At 36.5% G+C, this 23,901-nt stretch overlaps 2 protein-coding genes across 13 annotated transcripts in view; one reads left to right on the forward strand and one right to left on the reverse strand.

Annotated features, from left to right (window-relative positions):
* PIGN (phosphatidylinositol glycan anchor biosynthesis class N) overlaps positions 1 to 8,987 on the reverse strand; it is an 85,342-nt gene extending 76,355 nt beyond the window's left edge. Inside the window, exons 1-6 of one of the 4 annotated variants that reach the window (XM_036245375.1) lie at positions 8,890 to 8,987; positions 6,882 to 7,028; positions 4,403 to 4,662; positions 3,251 to 3,372; positions 2,681 to 2,779; positions 821 to 924 (exon numbers count right to left, since the gene is read on the reverse strand). In XM_036245375.1, coding sequence (XP_036101268.1) covers positions 821 to 924; positions 2,681 to 2,779; positions 3,251 to 3,372; positions 4,403 to 4,623 — 546 coding nt within the window. In that variant the 5' untranslated portion in view covers positions 4,624 to 4,662; positions 6,882 to 7,028; positions 8,890 to 8,987. The remainder of the gene's footprint in view (positions 1 to 820; positions 925 to 2,680; positions 2,780 to 3,250; positions 3,373 to 4,402; positions 4,663 to 6,881; positions 7,029 to 8,889) is intronic. The other 3 variants (XM_036245376.1, XM_036245377.1, XM_036245378.1) reach the window with 3 other exon arrangements.
* A 352-nt stretch (positions 8,988 to 9,339) lies between these two features.
* RELCH (RAB11 binding and LisH domain, coiled-coil and HEAT repeat containing) overlaps positions 9,340 to 23,901 on the forward strand; it is a 101,540-nt gene continuing 86,978 nt past the window's right edge. For 3 of the 9 annotated variants that reach the window (XM_036244206.1, XM_036244216.1, XM_036244208.1), the window contains exon 1: positions 9,342 to 10,033. In XM_036244206.1, coding sequence (XP_036100099.1) covers positions 9,508 to 10,033 — 526 coding nt within the window. In that variant the 5' untranslated portion in view covers positions 9,342 to 9,507. Of the gene's footprint in view, positions 10,034 to 22,726; positions 22,790 to 23,901 lie in introns of those variants that run through there. The other 6 variants (XM_036244209.1, XM_036244212.1, XM_036244207.1 and 3 more) reach the window with 5 other exon arrangements.

The raw sequence follows: 23,901 nt of genomic DNA on the forward strand, positions 1-23,901 counted from the left end.
GAGAGACCTGGGTTCGTTTCCCGCTAAGGGCGCGTACCTCGGTTGCAGTTTGTCCCCGGCCCTGGTCGGTTGTGCGGGTGGCAGCCACTCGATGTGTTCCTTTCACATCGATGTTTCTCTCTCTCTCTCTGTTCCTCTCTCTCCCTCCCACTCTACCTGAACAAAAAAATAGGAAAATGTCCTCGGGTTAGGATAAAAAAAAAAAAAAAAGAAAGGAGATCTGATTTCATGAAGATCTCGTAATATTGAATAAAATATAGAACATGGCCGGGTAGCTCAGATGGTTAGAGCGTCATCCCGATACATAAAGGTTGCAGGTTCAATCCCCAGTCAGGGCATTCTCTCTCGCTCTAAAATCAATAAATAAACATTTAAAAAATATGTAGAAGATTAAAGAACATCTACTTTATTTTATAATTGCACTACATTTAAACAGCATTTTTCAAAAGACTTCCACACATCTCAGGGTGCCACACCGTAAGAGACTGGTTGAGGTTTATACCCAGCATGATTCAGCAAACTAGGAATAAAAAACAGGTTAAGTGAATTCCAATCTAGGGCTCATTTTACTGTCAGAAACATGTCATTAAAAAAGATTAAAAATGGTTATCTTTTTAAAATTATTTTTTAAACTTCTATCAATTGGTTAATGTAGAATGTATAATTTCTTAGAATCCAGTCTTTTAAAAATAGTGTGCTATAATATAGAACTTTTACATCCACAGAGTAGAAAACAACTAAGATGCACTTACTAACAAATCAGTTTCTAGTACTTAAGGTAGAAATATGTGTTGCATATTAACCACTCAATAGCACGCACCTTAACACGATCAAAAACCCATGTATCCAGTTTTGTAACATCCTGGGCACCAAAATCCTCATTGTTAGCATCATAACTATATGCAAAAACATGGTTTCCTACACCTGAAAAGGTAATGGGGGGGGGTGTTTTTAACAATCTTTTAAACTGTTAGAAACATGAAGTAGTCATTTAAAGGTTTTTGTGAGTAACCAGAATTTTTCACAAAGCATTTTGTATTATGATGGAGAAGAGAAAGATGGGAGGAATAATTAATATTTATGTACCAAGGGCAATGCTTTGTACTTTAACACATGCTGTTGCATTTTGTTGTCACAATAACATACTCTAATTTTAGACACACTACATGTAAGTTAACTAAACTTCCATAGTGACAATGCTAATACACAAAAATAAACACCAAAGTTTGTCTCCCTATGAGGAAGAAACTATTCAAAATTTCTTTTGTGAATTAGGATGTTATAATCTAAAGCAGATTAGGAAGTTACGAAACTTCCTAATGCAAGAAAAAATTCAAATAGTCACTTCTCTTACTTAAAGATTATTTGTATATTTCTCAATATAAGGGAATAAATATTATTGTCAATCAGTTTGACAGGGTAAACAAATATTTGCAATATTTTATCAAGAATCCAATCAACTTACTGAATTGGAGTTAGATAGGCTCTTACAGATCATAAGAGAGAGAGAAAATGAAGTAATGACAATCTCTTACAACATCAGTTTAGCTCTACTGATGCTAGCTATTCCACTGCTCAGCCATTCCAATCCTCACATCCTATGTGAAGATAGGTTTGTTGGTTACCATAGGAAATGGAACAGTCCCACTGAACTGTCTCTGATTCAGGCATTGGTCATGTCATGTCATATCCGAGAAGTAGGAAGGCAACTTTAGTAAGCCATTGCAACTCAATCCATCCTCACTAACACCAGCCCCCCCAAAAAGCTAAATTGCTGTCCAAAGAAGGGAGTATACGAATGGTAAGCAGTTTGTGGTTTGGGGTCTTGCCCTACATAATAATGTTCTATGAATATCATAATGCTGAATATGTATTTTGTTTTCAAGACATAATAACCTTCAATAATTCCAATTATTATAATTACACCCATGGCTAAGTATAATGTTACAAAACCTTTCATTAAGTGAAATGATCAATAATTCTTCTCCCACTAAAAGGCATTTAATAACATTAAACTGAAATAAAATCCAAGTGATTTTAGAAAGTAATATAAATTTGTAATCAACAGATGTTCAAATACTTGTAGATTCAAACACAGAAACAAACACAAAACAATCCAAAGGGCAAGATCTTGAATATATGAAAACAGGAATCATAAATATAAATTTTAATGTTCAAATCTTTGTGACTATCTACCAATTAAAAAAATTTTTTTTTACCAACTTCTTAATAATTTATCAATGTAAAATGAACCAGACATCAACATCATCATCATAAGGAGTTATAGAATAAACATTTTGCTAAATGTTTCACATGAATTATCTAATTTATTCCTAAAAATTTAGATAGAAATTATCATATTTATAAAAATGCAAACTGAAGTTCAGAATTTATCTAACTTGTCCTAGATTATAAAGCTGTTGAGTGTTAAAGCCATGTGTCATTCCATCGAATCCAAGACACTAATAACTTTATGATGTGCCCATATTTCAAGTACAACTAAGAAGGAAAAATCACATTGGCATGTCTGTCCATTGCAACAATACATGCTTATTTCAGGAATGTTGAGTATGTTAAAACGTGTATCTCAAAATCAATAAATTGCGTTAGCATATAAAAAATTACTGGGTTAATTTATTAACCTATTTACTATCCGAGAAAATATAATAAAGACTCTTACTTTTGGCAAACATATTCAAGATATCTGGGCTTCCCCAGCTCCATGTGTACTTGCTTTCATTGATAAGAGAATCAAATTCTACAGGATTTTCTTTCCATCCTTCAGGTAATTGAAGAAAAAAAGCAAATAGTAACAACAGTGATATATGCTTGGTGAAGTATTAGTATAGTCCCCTAAACAAGTCTTCTTCAAATAATAACAACGAGGATTAATCACACAACAAATGCAAAAGTAATAATAGATTTTGTTACATGTATCATGTCACAGATTTCTTAAAGCTTATAATGAATAATTTACTTCTTACTAAAATACAGAATTATTTTGAACGTTTGAGAATTGACATCTAGGAAAACTATAGAACCATCTAATCACATTCTTTTAATAGCACAAGATGATACAAGACTAAAACTTAATTCCTGAGTCAATACTAGTGTGTGATTATAAAAGGCCTGCTAAAATACTTGTCAGAAGTATCTCAAAACATCCTTCACCTTGTGTCATGATTCAGGGTTAAAGAAGCAATGTTTACATAAATTTTTCACGTGATAAAATTGTCTAAATAGACAGTACCTTTGGCAACTGCACTAACATCTTCATAAAACCCAGCTATCAGGGCTACATGACCCGGCCGAGATTCTGTTGGCACATGTGTATGAGATATCCCCCAGCTGCCTTCATGCATTATGATATTCCTAAAAGATATTACGGATGAATAGTTAACACAGACTATAATTAAATGCTCTTTGAAGGCTTTGGGAAAATAAGATTATACAGAAAGAGTCAAAACCAAGAGTGAGTCGAAATTTAAAAAGGAAAGAAATCCTAATCCCAGCTAAACCCAGGCCCAGCCTCCCACCAGTGGATTCAGTAGCTAAGTGAGCCCAGGTGGACGAACAAAGAACCACCCAGCCATTGCACAGAATCATGAGACAAAATACACCACTGATGTTTTAAGCCCCAAAGCATTAAAATGGTTTGTTACCTAATAAATAACTGACATATATAATAAAATTCTACCACTGTTAAATTTTATTAGGTCTGCCCTGGCCAGTTTGGCTCAGTGGTTAGAGCGTCAACTCACAGACCAGAGAGTCCCAGGTTCAGTTCCCACTAAAGGCACATACTTTGGTTGTGGTTCGTCCCCGGTCCTGATTGGGGTCATGTGGGTGGCAACCAGTCGATGTGTCTCTCCCACATTGATGTTTCTCTCTTTCTCTTCCTTCCTCCTTTCCTCCCGCTCTATCTGAAGATAAATGCAAAAAGTCCTCGGGTGAGGATAAAAGAAAAAAATGTATTAGGTATGATGATGGTATTGTGGTCATGTAGGAGAAAGTCCTTGTTTTTACATACACGGTTGAAGTGTTTAGGGATGACATGTCATATAATATCTTTTTACAAATTTTTATTCTTTTTAGAAATTTTCAATTACAGTTGACATTAGGTATTATTTTATATTAGTTTCAGGTGTAAAGCATAGTGTTTAGACATTTATATAATTTACAAAGCAATTCCCCTAATAAGTCTAGTACCTACCTGACATCATACATAGTTATTTCAACTCTATTGACTATATTCTCAACTTCTTTAGTGATATAACGAAAACTGAACTTAAACAGAAAAAGGAAGGCATAAAGAAATTTGGATACCTCTATTTAAAATTATTTTGATCGGTTCAGATGATACTCTTTCCAGAGATGTCTTTGTTCCGGTTGACATGCTTACCTAATAAATGGTGCTCTAGAATTTCTATTTTCATCAACTTTATAAAGGGCATCTGCCCGCAGCCCATCAGCAACAATGAGCACTAGTCTTCTTGCTGGAGCGGGCAATGGCGGAAACTGAGGAGCCATCCCATGAACCAAAGGAGATGTAAAATAAATGTCAAAGATGGAGGCAAAGAACACAAAATGTACGAGCAATCCCACAATAAAGAAGAGCAGCATATCGCATATCCAGTGTAACTAATTAATCTTCAAGAAAAGCTGAAAGAGGGAGCAAAATTAAATTTGGGTAAACCTTAATGCAATGATATATTTTCACATATCTTGACGACTACATGTAGATGGAACATGTATTTTAAAATATTACATAATTCACAACTTCATTTTCGGTGGTAACAATAAACATTATTTAACAATGAGATGATACTGAAATAAAATGTATGATAAAGTACATTCAAGCAAAAAGAAAATGGTCAAGTATAATAAGCAATTAGCTTCAATAAACTATAATAAAATCAAATGTATATTAAGCTCATAAAAACTAACATAGGATAAAAAAAAAACAACAACAAAGAAAAAACTAAATAAGCCCTAAAATGAACTGGGTTCAGTCAAATCAAATCCTGTATAAAACAGAAAATATAACTCATGGTGTTCTTGACTACCCATGACAACCACTGATATTCTCAGAATTTTAACACCATTGAAATGTGTAACTCCAATCATGACACAACCATATTTCAAAGAAAAGCAAACTGAGTATGTTTAAAACCAAACTCACGACCACCCCACAGCCCTCTTTGTTTAGGTGGGAACCCTCCTAATTCCCTAGTGTTCAGTCTCAGGCCATGGCACCACCTCCCACCCAGATATGCAATCAGAGAATTAGGAGTCTTTCATTTTTTTGTTCTGCTTTTTTCAAAATGCAAATCTGAACCTCTTACCCTTTATATAAAACCCTTCATTGCCACTCCCCAACCCAGATCAAGACTGAAATCCTTAATATGACTAACAAGGTCTTACCTGGACTGGCCTCTGCCTCTCTTTCTAGCCTGTCCCATAGCTTTATGGCACCTCGCCACACTGGCCCACTTTTATTTCTTTACGTACCCCACGTGGTAAGACCTTTATGAGTACAGTTCCCTCCACAGAATGCGCTTCCAAGCTACCCTCCATCCTCTCTCCCCAGTTTCTCACAACATCTGCCTACATTTTCAAGCATCATTTCCTCTGGGACTGTGTAGTCCAAATCAGAAACCAAAACCTTTACTTCAGTTTGTAATTACACAGCTAAGTCGCTGACCATTTGGATTACTGTCTGTCTCTGTCACTTAACCATAATTCATTTCATCACAGCAAGACAAGGCTGCTCCAGGACTCATCACAGTCCTAGGCACCTAGCCAGGACTCAGATGTTCACTGAATAAATTATTTAGGATTATCATTTCAAAGGTAGATGTAATATGGACTTTTGCCACCAGAGGCTGCCTTGCTTCTCTTTTTATTCCTCCAGAACATAACACAAAAACTGTGAAGATTCAGGATACTTAAAAACACACACACAACTTTTATGCTTAAGTCATTTACTATACATAAAATTAGTTATTTCAAAATATCATCCCTCACTTACCACTTATATTATTATTGCCAACACATGTAAATTAAGCAATATTAATATTTCTCTTCAAACAGAATCACATTTTTTTCAGATTTACTAAAAAAGAACATTTTTCATGGTTCAGTCATTTAGAAACTTCTCAAGTAAGTGAATAACTACTAAAAAAATTAAAAGACACATATCCATGTACCAATAAAAGTTTATGCCCAGAGAATGTTTACTACACATTAAAAAACAATAAAAATTAGATATTTCTAAAACTTTAAGTCAACTGCAACTTGCATTTGAAATTTTACTTGTGGTTATTTTAAGACTATTAAAGCCAAAATAATTTTTTGCACATAAAAAAGATTAAAGTGCTTGAATAAAAAAAATAATCTGGCCCTGGCCAGTTTGGCTCAGCGGTTAGAGCGTCGGCCTGCGGTCCAGAGAGACCTGGGTTCGGTTCCCACTAAGGGCACGTACTTCGGTTGCAGTTTGTCCCCGGCCCTGGTTGGTCGTGCGGGTGGCAGCCACTCGATGTGTCCCTTCACGTCGATGTTTCTCTCTCTCTCTCCCTCCCCCTCTATCTGTACAAAAAAATGGACAAATATCCTCGGGTGAGGATAAAAAAAAAAAAAATAATAATAATAATAATAATCTGCTACATTTTCATCACTAAGATACAAACTTCAATGAGGATCCTGATGATTCAATGAAACATTAGCTGTAAAGACCAACATTAATGCAAATCTTACTAAGTAGAAAAAAATTCTCAACATATTAATAATAAACTAGAATTTTATGATACATTATTTATCAGCAATTATTAATACATTTTAAATTGATAGGTAAACTTCTAGATTATAGAGCAAGTACTTACGGAGAAGACTGGCCAGTTGATTTGTTATGAGCATGGAAGGTCACATAAACAAGTCCATGATTACAGAATATAAAGTAGAATCAGGAAACTAGATTTGTACAAGAAGTCAATTATGAAGAACTTCTACATCCAACTTCTTAGAACTCTCTGAAGAAACAAACATATTTTAAATCTACGTTTAACCTATATTTTAGAAGTCAGACCCTAAATTAAAGCTATGTCCTTTGAATCCTATGGACAATTGTTTTGTTTCTGGTTAATACTTGTTTTATTTTTAAAAACCTGTCAAATATGTTCAATATACTAATATTGCATTAATTGATACCTGGCACTGTGACAAGCACATTCCTAATTCTGTGTACTTTCATTATCCCCTTGACAATTAGATGAATGTAAGTGAGGTGAGAGAAGTCAAGTAACCTTTTTAAGGTCTCACAGCAAATAACTGGTACAACTGGGATACAAACTTTGGGCTCTTCCACCTGATAAGAACAATCTTCTTCAAAGACCCTAACTGCAGGAAATCTCTAACATCCCCATTACAGAAATGGAAATAATGTATATAAACTATCCATTTCTAATCCCTTCCCATGCCATTCCTAATCTCTCCCATTCATTCCTCCATTTCAGAAATTGGTTCCACTGTCAATCTCTCAGGCAAAGTCAATTACAATAAGGATCAGCGATCCTTTTGGTCAAGAAATATCTAACAGGATACAGCATTAGTTGTTTTTAATACTACTTTCCTAAAATGAGCTTTCTTTCCATGTCTTTCTTCAATATATGTCACAGAAAATATTTAGAATTCAAACATAAGGAGCTAATGTTCTACAAAAAAATATTTTACATTCTTAGTACTAACAATGTCCAAAAACTTCTAACAAAAACCCCGAAGCTTCATTCAAATGAAAATTTTAGTTTACTGAGCCTGGGTAAACTGAAATTAAAGCCTACACTTAACTGTTGGCGTACCTTTACATGTAAACCAATAACCTGACCTAAGGTTACATAAGAAGACTCTATTTTAATTTTTCCACAGAACTAAAGGAGATACTTTACTGCCTGGATGTAATATGTAACTTACCTGATAACATAACTGTTACCTATTTACTTTGGTCTTTAAAGGAAGCTATACAGAAAGAAAGAAAATCTTATACCTGCAAAAATAGCAGTTTATGAGTGAAGAAAACGGAAGCTCTTAAGAATAGCACTCTTAATACTGCTGGCTAAAAAGGAATATCCCCTTTACCACCTCCAACTGTAAGGAATGACATGAAAGATCAACGTTGAACTTACAAATTTAGTATACTTCCTTTATGTGCTAACATTCGGTAAAGAAAATCAAAGCTGTCTAAAGCATCGAAGTTTTAAAACAATGAAGTTTCACTGTCAGTACCTGAACTCCAGCCTAAATGGACAAATTGCAAGGCATAGTGGGAGAAGTATGGCTTTGAACGTTAAGAGAACTAATTTCAGTTCCTTCGAATATTAATGAGTGGAGTTAACTTGACCAGGTCAATGAACGTTTCTGAGCTTAAATTTACTTGTTTCTCTACTTGATATTTGGAAGGGTCCCTGCTGTGCAAATTATGTATCAGGTCCTAAGTGTTTATTGAGTCCCTAACAGCTTGTTATCCAAGTTGAGGCTCTCGGGGTAGTCACAGATTCAAGCCAATCCACTTTCCATTTACTACTCTCTGCACCGCCTACGCCCCACCCACCTGCCGTTTTACAGCACTCACTCCAGGGCGGGAAGACGCTCCCCAGGTGTCAGCAGCCAGGGCTGTTGCCAGGCCTCTAGCGCAAGCAGGCGCATGGCTGGGACGGAAAGGGAGAGAAAAGAAGCCAAATTCTAACTGCTTCCCTGGGCACCCGCTACACGTGCAGGGAAAATGTCCTCAGTTAGCAGCAAACAGAAAGTGAAGCGTGCTAAAGCAGCAGCGCGTCTGCGGGCGCGGGGCCGGTTACGGTGCCACCGCACCTCTGTGCACTGGCCCCCGGATTTTACCTGGGGCTTAGCCCGGTCAAGCCTGATCCGGGAATGAGGCCTCCTCAGCGCGAAGGCAGGATCCAACTCTGGCAGAGTATCCTCTGCTCCCTGAAAGGATAGCCAAAAAAACGTCCCAAACTCGCGGTCACAACCGCTTCTCAACCACAAAACGCCCCCTAACATCTACCTAGCCAGCAACTATTCTCGCGATAATTCTAGGACCAGTCTTCCGTAACCCCGCCTCCTCCTTATTTCTCTGGCCAATCAAACAGCAGAGGGGCGGGGTTTTACCTTTGAGCCAAGGGCGGCTTTGCTCGCGGGTGTTGTGAACGGACGGGACTGGGGCGGGGCGGGCGTAAGACAGGGCGGGGAGAGGGGCCGAACACTCTCTATTTCTCGCGAGACTGAAGACCAGGAAGACGCCTGCAGAGCCGGGCTGCTGGTGCAGCCACGGCTGAGGCAGCGGGTCCTGCTGCGTCCGGCCCTTCTGTCTCTAAGCCTACGCCTGGTGAGGAGGCGGGCCGTGGCCAGGCCCGGACTGTGGAGGTGCGCAGTGCCCGCTGAGGCCGAGGGGGAATTCAGGCTGCGGCCTGTCAGAGCCAGTCAGGGAGGTGCCCACACGCCTGACAGGATAAGATGGCGGCGATGGTGCCTGGAGGTAGTGGCAGTGGTGGCGGCGGCGTGAATCCATTCCTCAGTGATTCGGACGAGGACGACGACGAGGTAGCGACGACCGAGGAACGGCGGGCAGGACTTCGGCTGGGTTCCGGGGGCGACCTAGATCCTGGCTCTGCGGACTCACTATCGCCCCAGGATCCCGTGGCCTTGGGGAGCAGTGCACGGCCAGGGCTCCCTGGGGAGGCGGCGGCTGCGGTGGCACTGGGGGGCAGTGGGGAGACCCCGGCCCGATTGTCAATTGATGCGATCGCGGCTCAGCTGTTGCGCGATCAATACTTGTTGACCGCCCTGGAGCTGCACACCGAGCTGTTAGAGAGCGGCCGCGAGCTGCCTCGGCTGCGCGACTACTTCTCCAATCCGGGCAACTTCGAGAGGCAGAGTGGGACCCCGCCGGGGATGGGGGCGCCGGGGATCCCTGGAGCAGTCGGCTTCGGAGGCGCAGGAGGTCGGGAGCCGAGCATGACGTCGGGCGGGGGACAGCTCAGTAAGTGAACGCAGTCTGTCTCCCCGCAGGTTGCTAGGGTTGGGGGGAGGGTGTTTCTGGGCGGGTGCTGAGCACTGGGGACATTTCGGGCGCACAGTGGCCGGGGGTGGAGGTCTTCTGCGGCGGACGCGGGCTCGGGCAGTGGCTGCTCTCGCCGCCTGCCCCCATCCCGCGGCTGCCCTTGCACTGGCTCCCCGGTTGCTGTCGGGATCTATAAAAATATCCAGTGTTTCTAGTTCACCGACTAGGACAGGGCTCCAGACGGCTCCCTTGCAAACCGGCTTATCGCTTTAATCATTTTTCCCTTTTCTCCGGTTTCCCGAATCGCCACTACCAGGAAATAGTGTTTCTTCAAGTGTTCACTGTAATTAGGCTGAAAGTCGAGAGAGAGGGAAAAGAATAGGAAATGTTGTTGTCCTGTCCTCCACTAAAGACCCTTTGTCTTTGGGATGGCTTTCTCACTAAAAAAAAAAAAAAAAGGACTTTCAACTGCATAAAATATGTTCTGTTTAAGTACACTTTAAATGCCTTCATTGCAGTAGTTTCCAAAGTTACAGGAAATCTAAGGAGCAGAGAGGGCAAGTTCCGCCTGCTCTCTATCTAGTGGTCCCACCATACCAAAGCCTTTTTATTCTGCATAAGTTAGACATTTCCTTTTTTACCTTGTTAATATCATTTTTAGCAGCGCAGAGTAATCATTTACCCCATTCATCACATACTATTTTTAACTGAATTTATTGAGGTTACATTGGTTAATAAAATTATATTGGTTTCAGGGGTACGATTCTGTAACACTGTGTGTTCACCACCTCAAGTCATGTCTCTTTCCATCACCATTTATGGACCCTTTCCCCTCTTCTGCCTTCCCTCACCCCCTCACCCCTTTCCCTCTGGTAATCTTACTGTTGTCAGTCCATGAGGGTTGTTTTTGTTTGTTTGTTTTGGGTTTTTGCTTGATACCTTTACCTTTTTCATCCAGCCTCCCTCCCCTCTCCTCTCTGACAGCTGTCAATCTGTTGTATATCTATGAATCTGTTTCTATTTTGTTATTTTTTGTTCATTAGATTATACATACAAATGAAATTATATAGTATTTGTCTTTCTCTGGTTTATTTTACTTAGCATAATACTTTCCAGGTCCATCCATGCTGTCACAAAGAGTAAGATTTCCTTTTTTACGGCAGAGTAGTATTCCACTGTGTAAATGTACTACAGCTTTTTTATTCACTCATCTAATATAGACACTTGGGCTGCTTCCAAATCTTAGATATTGTAAATACTGCAGTGACCATAGGGGTGCATACATTCTTTCAAATTAGTATTTCGGTTTTTTCAGATATATTCCCAGAAGTGGAATCGCTGGGTCATAAGGCAGTTTCATTTTTATTTTATTTTTTTTCTTTATTGGTATTAGAGAGGAAGGGAGAGGGAGAGAGAGAAACATCGATGAGAGAGAACATCAATTGGCTGCCTCCTGCCTGCCCCCCACTGGGGATCAGGTCCATAACCTGGGCATGTGCCCTGACCAGGAATCGAACCAGTGACCTCTTGATGCATGGGGTCAGCGCTCAGTCACTGAGCCACACCAGCTGGGCAGCAGTTCCATTTTTAATTTTTTGGTGTAACTCCATACTGCTTTCCACAGTGGTTCCACCAGTCTACACTCCCACCAACAGTGCATGAGGGTTCCCTCTTCCAGGGCTCCCTCTTCTCCAAGTCCTCCGCAGCACTTTTTGTTTGTTGATGTATTCATGAGAGCCATTTTGACAGGTGTGAAATGATATCTCATTGTGGTTTTAATTTGCATTTCCCTGATAATTAGTGACATAGAGCATCTTTTCACATGTCTGTTGCCATTTGTATGTCTTCTTTGGAGAACTGTCAATTCAGATCCTTTGACCGTTTTTAATTGATTTTTTTTTTTTTTTTGAGTTTTAAAAGTTCTTTATAAATTTTGTACACTAACCACTTATCAGATGTATCGTTGATCAATATGTTCTCCCATTCAGTGAGCTGTCTTTTTGTTTTGTTGATGGTTTCTTTTGCTGTGCAAAAACCTTTTAGTTTGTCCCTGGCTGGTATGGCTCAGTTGGTTGGAGCATCGTCCTGTTCACGAAAATGTGGTGTGTTTGATTTCCAGTCCAGGCACAATTGGAGTGCTTACTGGAGGCAACCATTCGATGTTTCTCTCAATCATTGTTTCTCCCTCTCCCTCTCTAAAAAAAAAAAAATCAATAAAATTTAATTTTTGAAAACTTTTTAGTGTGATGTAGTCCCATTTGTTTATTTTTTCTTTTGTTTCTCTTGCCCTATGCGATATATCAGAAAAAATATTGCTACAAGAAATGTCTGAGATTTTACTGCCTATGTTTTCTTCTAGAATTTTTATGGTTTCAAGTCTAACATTTAGGTCTTGAATCCATTTTGAATTTATTCTTGTATATGGTATAAGAAGGTGGTCTCGTTTAATTTTTTGCACTAATCTTTCCAATTTTCCCAACTTTATTTATTGAATAGACTGTCTTTACCCCATTGTATGTTCTTCTTGGTCAAATATTTATTGACAATAAAGGTATGGGTTTATTTCTGGGCACTCTATTCTGTTCCTATATGATCTATATATCTGTTTTTTGTGTGCCAGTCATCATATATTATTTATGAGTTTGTTATGGCTTGAAAAATGCTATCAAGGATGTATAATGGATTCCCAATATCCCCTTTTGGGGGGCATCTTAGATTTTCTTTTATTAATGGTGTGAGACATTTTACACGAATTTACTGGAATTTACTAATGTTAAATATGCAATTTTAAAATTGTAGCCTAATTGATTATTTTTTATCTCTATACTTTTGAATGGTGCCAAAGACTTACATTGCCAAATTTAGATGTAGTGAATGTGCAAAGGGAGAATTTTCTGTTAAGGTGAATACTAAGCAGATTTCCCTCTTGGATATGGAATTTTCTCAGTTGGCATAACTTCCTTACTTAATATGTAGGATAATCTTCCTCTTCAGAGATTTCTCATTTGGCCTTTAAGACTAAAATTGTTATGTAGTTGGGGTTTTTGGTTTGAATATTTCTAAATGATCTAAGATTTTCACCTGACAAGCTCAACTAATACCTCAAGACCCAGCTCAAATGATATCTTTGTAAACCCTTCTCCTAGTCCCCATGTTTACTTAGTTGCTTCCTTTTGCAAACCTCAGTCATAGCCTTTAACACTTTTGTATTTGATTTGTTGACAATATCATTTTTCTCCATTAGATAGTCACTTCTTCAGGGACATCTTTATATCCTTACATTTTGTACAGTTCCCAGCCTAATGAACATGAATTGCATCACCTATGTTTTTTTACTGTATTAATATAATGAAATGCCCAAGAATGTTTAATAGCATCCCTGGCCTCTCTGTCCACTAGATGCCAGAGTCCCAGGTTCGGTCCCTCTAGGGGCACCTACCAAAACATAAATAAAATAAAGTTTAAAAAAAAAATTCACATTCATGTTTTTATGTGTATTAGTAGCTTATTCCTTTTTGATTTATCCATTCCTCTGTTAGACGTTTGTGGTTTTTTTTCTGAGTTTTGGGCTATATGAAAAAAGCTGTCACGAACATGCTTGTGCAAATTTTGCATGGACATATATTTTTATTTCTTTTGGGTAATACCTAAATATAGAATTGCTGGGTTATGTAGTCAGTTTGTATTTAAGTTTATAAGAAACTGATGAACTATTTTCCAAAGTGGTTGTACCATTTAAAATTTCTATCACCAATGTATGAGAGTTCCAATTTATATATTTCATCCCTCAAACATTTGGTATTTTCATGCTTTTAATTTAACTTATTCTAGTGAGAGAGTTGTGGTGTCTCATTGTGATTTTAATTTTCATTTCTCTGAGGACTAATTCTGAGCTGCTTCTGAGCTTTTTGCCATTAGTATATCTGCTTTTGTGAAATGTCCATTCGTGTCTTTTTCCTGTTTTTTTATTTTTATTTATTGATTTTAGAGAGAATGGAAAGGAGAGAGAGACAAAAAAACATTGATTTGTTATTCCACTTATGTATTCCTTGGTTGATTCTTGTGTGTGCCCTGACCAGGGATCAAACCTGCAACCTTAGTGTATGGGGACAATGCTTTAACCAGCCGAGCTACCCAGACAGGGCTTTTCCCTGATTTTTTTAAGTAGTGTGTCTTTGTTGCTTTATTTTTGTTTCATTATTGAGTTACAGGTATTTATATATTCTGGACTCAAGTTCTTTAACAATATGTGTTTTGCAAATATTTTTTCCTAGTATGGTTTGTCTTTTCAGTTTTTAATAGTGTGTCTTAAGAACAAAAGTTTTTAATTTTATCAAGTCCAGTTAATCAATTTTTTTCTTTAATGATTCATGCTCTTTGTGTCCTATATAAGAAATACTTGTCTACCCCAAGGTTGCAGAATTTTTCTCCTGTATTTTCTTCTAGAAGTTTTGTAGTTCTAGCTTTTAGAGTTATAGTTTTAGGTCTATGGTGACAGGACTCTTGTTTTAATAAAGGTATGATAAAAAAGAAATATTTTTAAATATTCCAACTATAAACATGCAGACATTTACAGCAGTCTTGACTAGAGTTTCAATACAAATGCATTGTATATAAAAATATCAGTGCTTACAAATTTCTTAATACAGTAAGAAAATAAATGCTAAAATGAGTCTGTAAAACTGCGTAGTACCATGTTTTGAAGATTTTGACTAAGCTCTTGATTACACAAATGATATTTTAGGAATTCTAAGGATGCATCTTTCTCTAGAATTGGACTACTGCCTGTTTTTAAAGATCCTTTATGTTTGATTCTAACATGTTGATTGTTGGTAGTTGTATTATGATTTTATGTTACTCAATAAGAACTTTTTGGTTGATTATAAACAGTATAAAGATTGGTAGTATGAATTATCTAAAACATTAAATAATTTTGATTTGTTTTTGTATATATTTTGATTGATGTGTGTCTGGTCTGAAACTTTGTAATATTTCAGAATAATAAATCTAATCAAAAGTTTTTATTATTATTATTATTACCATTTTGGAAAAAGCCATAAAACTTTATTGAGAAAATTTTTTAATTTTTTAAATTTTTTTTAGAGAGGGAGGAAGGGAGAGTGAGATAAAAGCATGAAAGTGAGAGAGAAACATCAATTGGCTGCCTCCTGCATGCCCCCTACTGGGGACCAAGCCCACAACCTGGGCATGTGCCCTGACTGGGAATAGAACATGGACCTCTCAGTCAATGGGACAGTGCTCAGTCCGCTGGGCCACACCAGCTGGGCTTATTGAGAGAATTTTAACAATCAAATATCTAACATAAGAACAGTGTATGTTTTCATATCATCTTCCTCTAAATTCCTTTTTTCCCTTCCCCTACTTCTGGCATGTTAAATGGTTCTGGTTTTGGTGAAAACTCCCATTTGAACTGAGGATCCCATTTGAATTGTGTCCTTACCCCAAGTCTCTGGCTGAGCCAGGTCTGGGAGTAGTTTTCTTTATGTAATGATGTCTAAAAACAATTTAATTTTGCAAGATTTATTGAGATATTTACCTAACAGTCTGTTAACCTAGGTTAATACTATATAGTAGTGCTTTTAAAATACGCTAAGAAATCTTCATATTTAATCTTTTTTTCTTGTGTAGACAAGTAATCTATATTAATAAAGCATTCAAATATTTAAAAGAATTATAGCTTTATAAGTTTGATGTTTTCAACAGAAGATTTTCTATTAACTGAATAAAATTACTTTTAAAAAGTTATCTGAGAAAGTCTCAATGTTTGGTAAATTGCTGTAGCATCATCAGTGTTCTTACTAAATCTAGTACTGTACATATTCCTAAATCTGTCTGTTGCATAACTGTCATTTTTATTGTCTGTGCCTTTGTAGTACTTTCAAAATTATTATTCTTGTAGAAATTTATTCAGATATTTTCACTGCCTAGCATAGTGACTTGAATATAGTTGGTATTCAGTATTTTACATTGACCAATATATTTGTTCTGGCTGGATGGTTCAGTTGGTTGGAGTGTCCTCCCATACACCTAAAGGTTTCAAGTTCCATCCCTGGTCAGGCATGTTGGAAGCAATAATGGATGTTTCTGTCTTACATAGATTTTTTTTTTTTCCTCTCTCCCTTTCTCTCTATTTTTTTTATCCTCACCCGAGGACATTTTTTCAATTTTTGATCAGACAGAGTGGGAGGGAGAGAGAGGGAGAGAGAGGAAGAGAGAGAGAGAGAAACATCTACATGAAAGGGACACATCGAGTGGCTGCCTCCCGCACACCCCAACCAGAGCCATGGACAAACCGCAACCGAGGTACGTACCCTTAGCGGGAACCGAACCTGGGCCTCTCTGCACTGCAGGCCAATGCTCTAACTGCTGAGCCAAACCGGCCAGGGCCTCTCTCTATTTTTTTTTTAAATTATTATAACTTTTTTTGTTATGGTTAATCCTCTCCCGAGGACATTTTTCCATTTATTTTTAGATAGTGTGGAAGGGAGGGAGAGGGAGAGAGAAACATTGATGTGGGAGACATTGTTTGGTTGCTTCTCACAAGCCCCTAACTGGGGTAGGGGTTTGAACCTTCAATGCAGGGATGTGCTCTTGACCAGAAATCGAACCTGTGACCCTTGGGTCGGAGGGCTGACCCTCTAACCGCTGAGCCAAACCAGCTAGGGCACTTCCTCTCTTTCTAAAATCAATAAAACATATCCTTGGTGAGGATAACATATACGTATATATATAAACATATATATATATATATTTCTTAAATTGTGTGATCAATTAAAGATTATAGGGATCTGCCCTGGCCCTTTTGGCTCAGCGGTTAGAGTGTCATCCTGTGGTCTAAAGAGACCCGGGTTCGGTTCCCGCTAAGGGCATGTACTTCGGTTGCAGTTTGTCCCCAGCCCTGGTTGGGCCATGCAGGTGGCAGCCACTCGATGTGTCCCTTTCACATCAATGTTTCTCCCTCTCTCACTTCCTCTCTTTCCCTCCCGCTCTATCTGAATAAAAAATGGAAAAATGTCCTCAGGTAAGGATAAAAAAAAAAGATTATAAGGATCCAGACAATGTTTAATGCATGTTCTTAATGGAGAGGCAAGACTAACACATGGAAGAACTATAAAATAGTTTTCTGTGGTACAGATAATATTGTAAATATTAAGATATAGGAAAATCATTATTGATTATGGTAATGAAATGGCTCTTGTGAAGAAAGTAAAGTTTAAATTTGACCTTCAAGGATGGGTGAAATTTTGACTGAATAGTTACTATAAATAATATTTGGCCAAATTTAGACCCCTTATCCTAAGTCAGGAAAGGGAAAGGAAGTGAAGTTAAAGAAAATGTATTTATTTTATATTTTGCCTTCTTTAAAACATCTGGGAACGAGCTTACCATTATCTGGCTGTCCACTTAAAGTGTTTCCATTTGGGTAGTGTAAAAATGGCTATCGATGTTTTAAGCCATTGTGGTCCTTTGGTCAAAGGAAGCAAGATATGGGGTATTTAATCAGGGAGAACAGACCTTACTTATATCAAAAACTAAAATTACACTTTCTGGTTTTCAAACAAGAAAGTTGGTGATCTCTAGAACGCATGCTTGTTTGTTTTTTAAAAGCCTTGGTTGGAAAAAAAATTGGTGTAATTTTCGTTTTGTTTACTGATATTTTAGATCCAAGGCTAAATTTGCTTAATTTTTTTTATGGCTTTTAACAGTGTCCCCTCATGGTTGTATGATGACCAACTGAAAAAGAACATTTACCATGGTCTAAAAATACACTGTTAAATATAAATTACAAATATCAATTGAGAAAGGGCTGATTGATTGGTGGGGGTGTCAAAAGTAGGTTTACAGTTGTGAGTACATGAAACAGTTTATTCTCATATTATTATTTATTAACTATTTTCAATACGAACAACTGTAAACCTACTTTTGCCTCACCCTTATATTAACAGACTATTTTTTCTTATAGATAGTTGTTTTTTCTGGCTTCTACCAATAAGTACTGTGAAAGTTGATGACAAATTATGGTTTCTAAATTATTGATACTACAAACATACTTGTTGATATTTAAATACTATTTCACTATTTGACCATAATTTGGATGTAGTGCCTCTGGTTGAATTTTTGGAATTTGCATAAGTTTAGGGTTGATCTACTTTATTCAACTCTCTTATCATCTGCAATTTTTTAAAAATATAGTTGACCTATAACATTGTATTTGTTTTAGGTATATAACAGAATGATTGATATTTGTATATATTGTGAAGTGATTACTACAAGTTTAGGTAATGTCCACTACCACACATTGCTATATTAAATTATATTGGGTATTGTGATTGCCTTTGAGGAGAGAAACATTAAGGACATGAATGTGTTATTTCCTTTAAAATTTTGAAATTTATATGAAAAATATTAACAGTTTATATTGGATGGCAGTTATATGGTGTTGTCCTTCGCACTTTTCTTTTTAAAAAGCAGTTAAAACAGTATGCAGTGGGCTTTGTCAGAATTTGCATGTAATAATTATGACAAAACAAGAAACTTTTGTAATGGGAATTGACTCTAGAGTTCCACCATTCATTGGTATCTAATCCTATAATCTGTGCAATGTGAACAGAGTTTGGTGTTTTGGGGACTGACATACCATCTTCTCTCTGGTATATGAACACCAAGATTATATTTTGCAAAATAAGTTATTTCTTCACATGTGTCTGGCTTGTTTCCTACCTTTTCTGTTGATTTATATTGAATATCAGTATTTTACATATCATCTATTAAGTAAATTTGCAATAAAAAAAACAGCAAAAAAATGTCATTCTTAGCTGACAAACTAATGATTACATAGTTTATTCTCAATTTCTTGCCGTTTGTAACCTTGAGGATCAATTCTGTTTGGAAGGAAAATCCTCAGAGTAAGTTAATAATTCTTAGTATAATATTGACACAAATCTCTTTTAGGATATATTTAGCATGTTTCAAGTGAACAAAACTATTTTATACCAATAGTTTTTTATTGCATTGTATCAGTATCTTGCAAATATTGTGTATATATGCATGGAAGTAGAATTACCATTAGAAAAGCACCTAGCACCAGTCTTAAAGTTTCTAGTTCTTTTAGTCATGAGTAAAGTGCTTTCCTGTAAGCATTCTTTTACAATCGTGGTAAGGATCGAAGCTCTTTTCCCCCTCCAGGATAGATGTGTGAGTAAGGACAGTTGACCAAAGAGGGTAAGGTGGAATGATGAGAGTTATGAATGTACCAGCAAAATCTCTAGTCATATTTTATCATTGTTCTTAAAGATGAGTATTTGCATTTTGTACCCTTTAATAAGTCACTATAGTAAGAATATTGGTTTTTGTCTACTAAACCTTTAAATAAGATTACCGTATCTAAAAGGTAGCCTGTATTAATAGGTGATTTATGAATCTGTGTTCCCACTGGACCCTTCAGTCTCCCATTTCATTTCTGTGATTTATTATAGACATGCTTGTTTGCATTGAAACAGTTGAAACAGGATGTATTAAAATACCCTTTTAAAGTAAAGGCATTAAAGATTGCAAACCCAAATGCCCAACAGTAAGGGATTGGCTAGTTTAAATAGATAATCTATGTGTGCTGATATGGAATGATCACTGGGTTATATTATAAATTGCATGAATTGGAATGCAGCCAATATGTATATATGTCCATTTATGTACAAAAAAGGAGAAATTTGCCTATGCCCAGCATATTTTAAAAGAATACATACAGAAGAATCAAAACAATGATTGTTGCTGCAGAGGAGGATTGCTAGTTGGGAGATGAGCACAGGGACTTACTTGCCTTTTCATTATAGACCTTTTATATTTTACCACATATCATCTCTTAAGTGGCAGGAGTAGGATTCCAACCCAGATCACTGACTGAAGTTTGCTGTCTTTCCATTACACCACAACTACTGTTTTATGTCAACGTTAAGAGACAGCTCAGCAGGAGTTCTCAGGTCACTTTAGTATGTAGTCAGGGTATTTTAGTAATTCATTCAGAGTATGTGTCTCTTAACTCAGTCAGAGTAGCCAATCCTCTTGATGCAGAAGGCAAGTCGGGTGGTACAAAACTGATTATTTAAAAAATGAAGTGACAGCCGGCTGGTGTGGCTCAGTGGTTGAGTGTCAACCCATGTACCAAGAGGTTACAGGTTTGATTCCTGGTCAGGGCACGTGTCCAGGTTTCGATCTCCATACCCACTGTGGGGCGTGCAGGAGGCAGCCAGTCGATGGTTCTCACATCAGTGTTGCCATCTCTTTTTCCTTCTCCCTTTCTCTCTCCCTAAAAATCAATAAAAATATATTTAAAAATAAAATAAAGTGACAAACTGTAGAACCACACACTAAGGCAGAGGTGAATAATCTGCCTAAAGCATCATTTAATTTGAACAGGGTGTCCACACTTTAGAGCACTCAACTTAACCCAAATCAGGACACGCATGTTCTATATGTGGTTCTAGAATCAACTAAGCCTTGAATTGGAGGAAATATAGTCACCAATTGTTCTTTTGAATGAAATAATTTTATAAGGCTGAATTATTTTGCCCTCTCTTTTTCAATCTTGAAGCTTTGTTGCATGGTTACATCTAAGTTTCTAGTCTAGTTGTAGAGCATGACGAAGTCTCAAGGAAGAGATGACCACACAGTGCAGTCAGGGTGTAACCTTATTCCAAATTTTCCTACCTATTATTTCAGAAATCCCCAGCAGTCACAAGCAATGCTCATTTGTTCTTGAAACCAGCTGGTTCTGTTGTAAGTGGATAGATTGCTCCAAGTAGTGACATCGTCTTTTTTGTTAGTATTTCTAACCACCTGTCAAGTTCTATGCTTGCATGCTGCCTCAGTTCAGGCTTTTAGCTTCCATCTGAACCATCAGTTACAGTCTTATAACTGGTGCCTTTAATCTCTCCATCCTTATTCTTACTTGATTTTAAAAGCTATTTGTTTCTGTCACTCCAACTAAAACCTTTTACAATTGCTTCCTCCTGTTCAAAGCAATTTTTTTCCAATCCCTTTTTTGTTAGTAAAATTATACAGAAAAAAGAATCTATAAACCTGTTAAGGAATTTTTTTCCCTATTTTTATAAAGTATATGAAAAAATTGCTGTAAGATATTTTATTATGGATATGTTTAATAAAGTTCTTCCAACAATTTTGCTTCTTCGTGCCTTTTCAACCATGTTGTCTATTTGCAAAACCTTTGTTGTACTCACATTGTTTACTTAATGTCCCTTGGACAAGTTTTATTACTTTCCTGACTCAGTGCCTTTGTCCATATTATTTTTCTTTCTTTTGGAATGCTTATCCTCTGCCCTCCTTTTTATTTTTTCAAGATCCTGTGTAGCCTTAAAGGAAGGTCCGATTTATGTTTCTTCCTCTCCCTGAAGCTTCTCCAGCCCATAGTGATCTCTAAGTCCTCTGAACTAGTTTTTTTTTCTTTTAATCTTACAGTTATGGAAATACATTATATAGAGACTTGTGAATATATTAGTGTTGTTAAACATTTTTTGTATTAATCAATTAGCTGATGAGATTTTTAAAAAAGACATTAGTTGGAGTTCATGTCTCATATATCTTTGTCTTTTATCATAGATGGAACAAATGCCTAAAGTAGATAATTTATAAATGTTTACTTAGCATGAGTATAGAAAGGATTGACCATATTTAATTGTCTCTGTGTCGCCAGTGCCTAATATTGTACCTGGCAAACAAGCTTTCAATAAATGTTGAAGTCATGTTAAAGAAATGATCTTTAGGTTGTAGGATCCTAGAAATAAGTAAGCTTGAACTATTTCTTGTGAAAAATTAGCCTTTTTCTCTATAGCCTGTTTCCTTAGCTTTGTCTGGGCAAACTCAAGTCAAAGTTGGTCTTTCTGAGGCCGTTCTCAGTATCAAGCCCAACTTATGTGCTATCTAGGAGATCTGAACTTGCATGCTCTTGCAAATTACATTGTTCAAGGGAACTAGTGGTTTAAAGCTCAGACTTTGGCGTCAGAAAGCTTGAGTTCGTGTTTCTACTCTGACACTCCCTACTTGCACAGCTGTGGGTAGTCTGCTTCCTTCACTGTAAAAGGCAGATGGTAGAGTCTTACAGGGGGCTGTTACAAAGGTTAAATAAGGTTATCTGTGAAAAGTGGCACAGAAAAAGTGGTCAGAAGTGTTACAGATCATAATAACTATTGTTATTTATAATAATCCTCTTTACCTGACAACTATTCATATGGTAAAATCATCCAGCATTGTAGAAATTTAAATGAATAGTTTGTCAGTAAAATTTCTATTTAAGTCTCTTCCTCAGTTTAAATCTCTTGGCTTTGAAGTTTATCTCATTGTGGAAGCTTGTGACAAAGAAAAAATGGACTGCAAACTGGGAGACTTGTATTCTACTCCTAGCTTGCTCACAGATTAATTTAACCTTTAACATAAAGTGATCTAATTGAATCATTATTTGTGTACCTGACTTAATTCCAGTGGTTTATAAATTTATTTAAGGCAAAGGCTTTTATCTTTCTACTTCCACTGTGGGTTAGTAAATATTCATTGAATGAATATATAGTCAGTTTTGCTTATCTGTAAAAATGAGAGTGTTGAACTATCTCTAAGATAACCTCTCACTCTCAAATATTTTGAATATAGGGGTCAGTGAAATGAGCCCCAGCATTAGAGAAGAATTGAGGATCAGAAAATATAAATGTGAGTTTTGCTATTGACAGATTTCTAAGATTCATTTTTCATTTAAATGTGGATAACATTAAAAATGTTTATATGTAACCTTTTTATTTATTAAATTTATATACTAGATAATTCTTTCTTTATTATTCACCATGACATAGGTGTTTTAGGCATGGTTTGATAAATGACTGAGAGAAATAGAATTTTTAAGTTAATTGCTTTATACTATTATATATACTATTATAAAAAGTATTAAATGTCTATGGAGGAAAGATATCAAAACACATACCAAAAAATTAATGTAGTGAAGATTTTTAATTCTACTTCTCAGAGTCAATTACTAATAATAATTTGTGTATATTTACTAAAACATACACAGCATACTTCATGGACTTTTATATTCACATCCGTTAAAAAATTATTCTTTAATATTTAACTGTACTTTTCTGCCAGTAACCTGGTACACAGTAGTTGTTCAATAAATGTTTAATTGAATTAACCAATATTGTTTATCAGTCATCAGCTGGTCAGTTTTTCTGATACATTTAGCTTTTAAAGTGCTGTGTAATTTCCATAAAAGATATCTTTGCAAGGGTCTGAGACTAATTTTTTAAAACTATTATAAAAGTTAATTCTGTCATCAGTACTAAAGTATTAAGTGTAAATATAAATAAGACTACTTATGTATGTGATTTATAAAATCAGTCTGTCTGTCATATAGTCACACTGTGTATCATGCATTAGTTTTCAGACTGAATAAAAGTTACGTACAGGTTTTACCGGTTTGCAAACTATGATGAAAGGCCCTGATTATTCTGTTTCTGAGTTATAAAGTGAATTATTATTAAGAAGTTACACAATCCTGAAATTTGCACTACCCATATATTTCATAAAAGAATATACTAGCTTCTTTTTTAATAGGTTAATTTTTCCAAACTCTTCTTCATTTATATTAGAATATTTAGAAAAGCATTTGCTTGCTCTGGAAAAGAAATTGTGGAAGCATACTTATCTTAGAGCTATAATATTATCTTCTTTTAGTCTTGAAATCCAAAGTACATTTTATTTACAAAATCTGCTATAGGTTAGTTCAATACAAGTTTAAATTACTTTTTTCTGAAAATATTTTTCTT

This window comes from Molossus molossus, unplaced genomic scaffold (assembly GCF_014108415.1).
Source record: "Molossus molossus isolate mMolMol1 unplaced genomic scaffold, mMolMol1.p scaffold_m16_p_6, whole genome shotgun sequence".
Classification (NCBI taxonomy): Eukaryota; Metazoa; Chordata; class Mammalia; order Chiroptera; family Molossidae; genus Molossus; species Molossus molossus.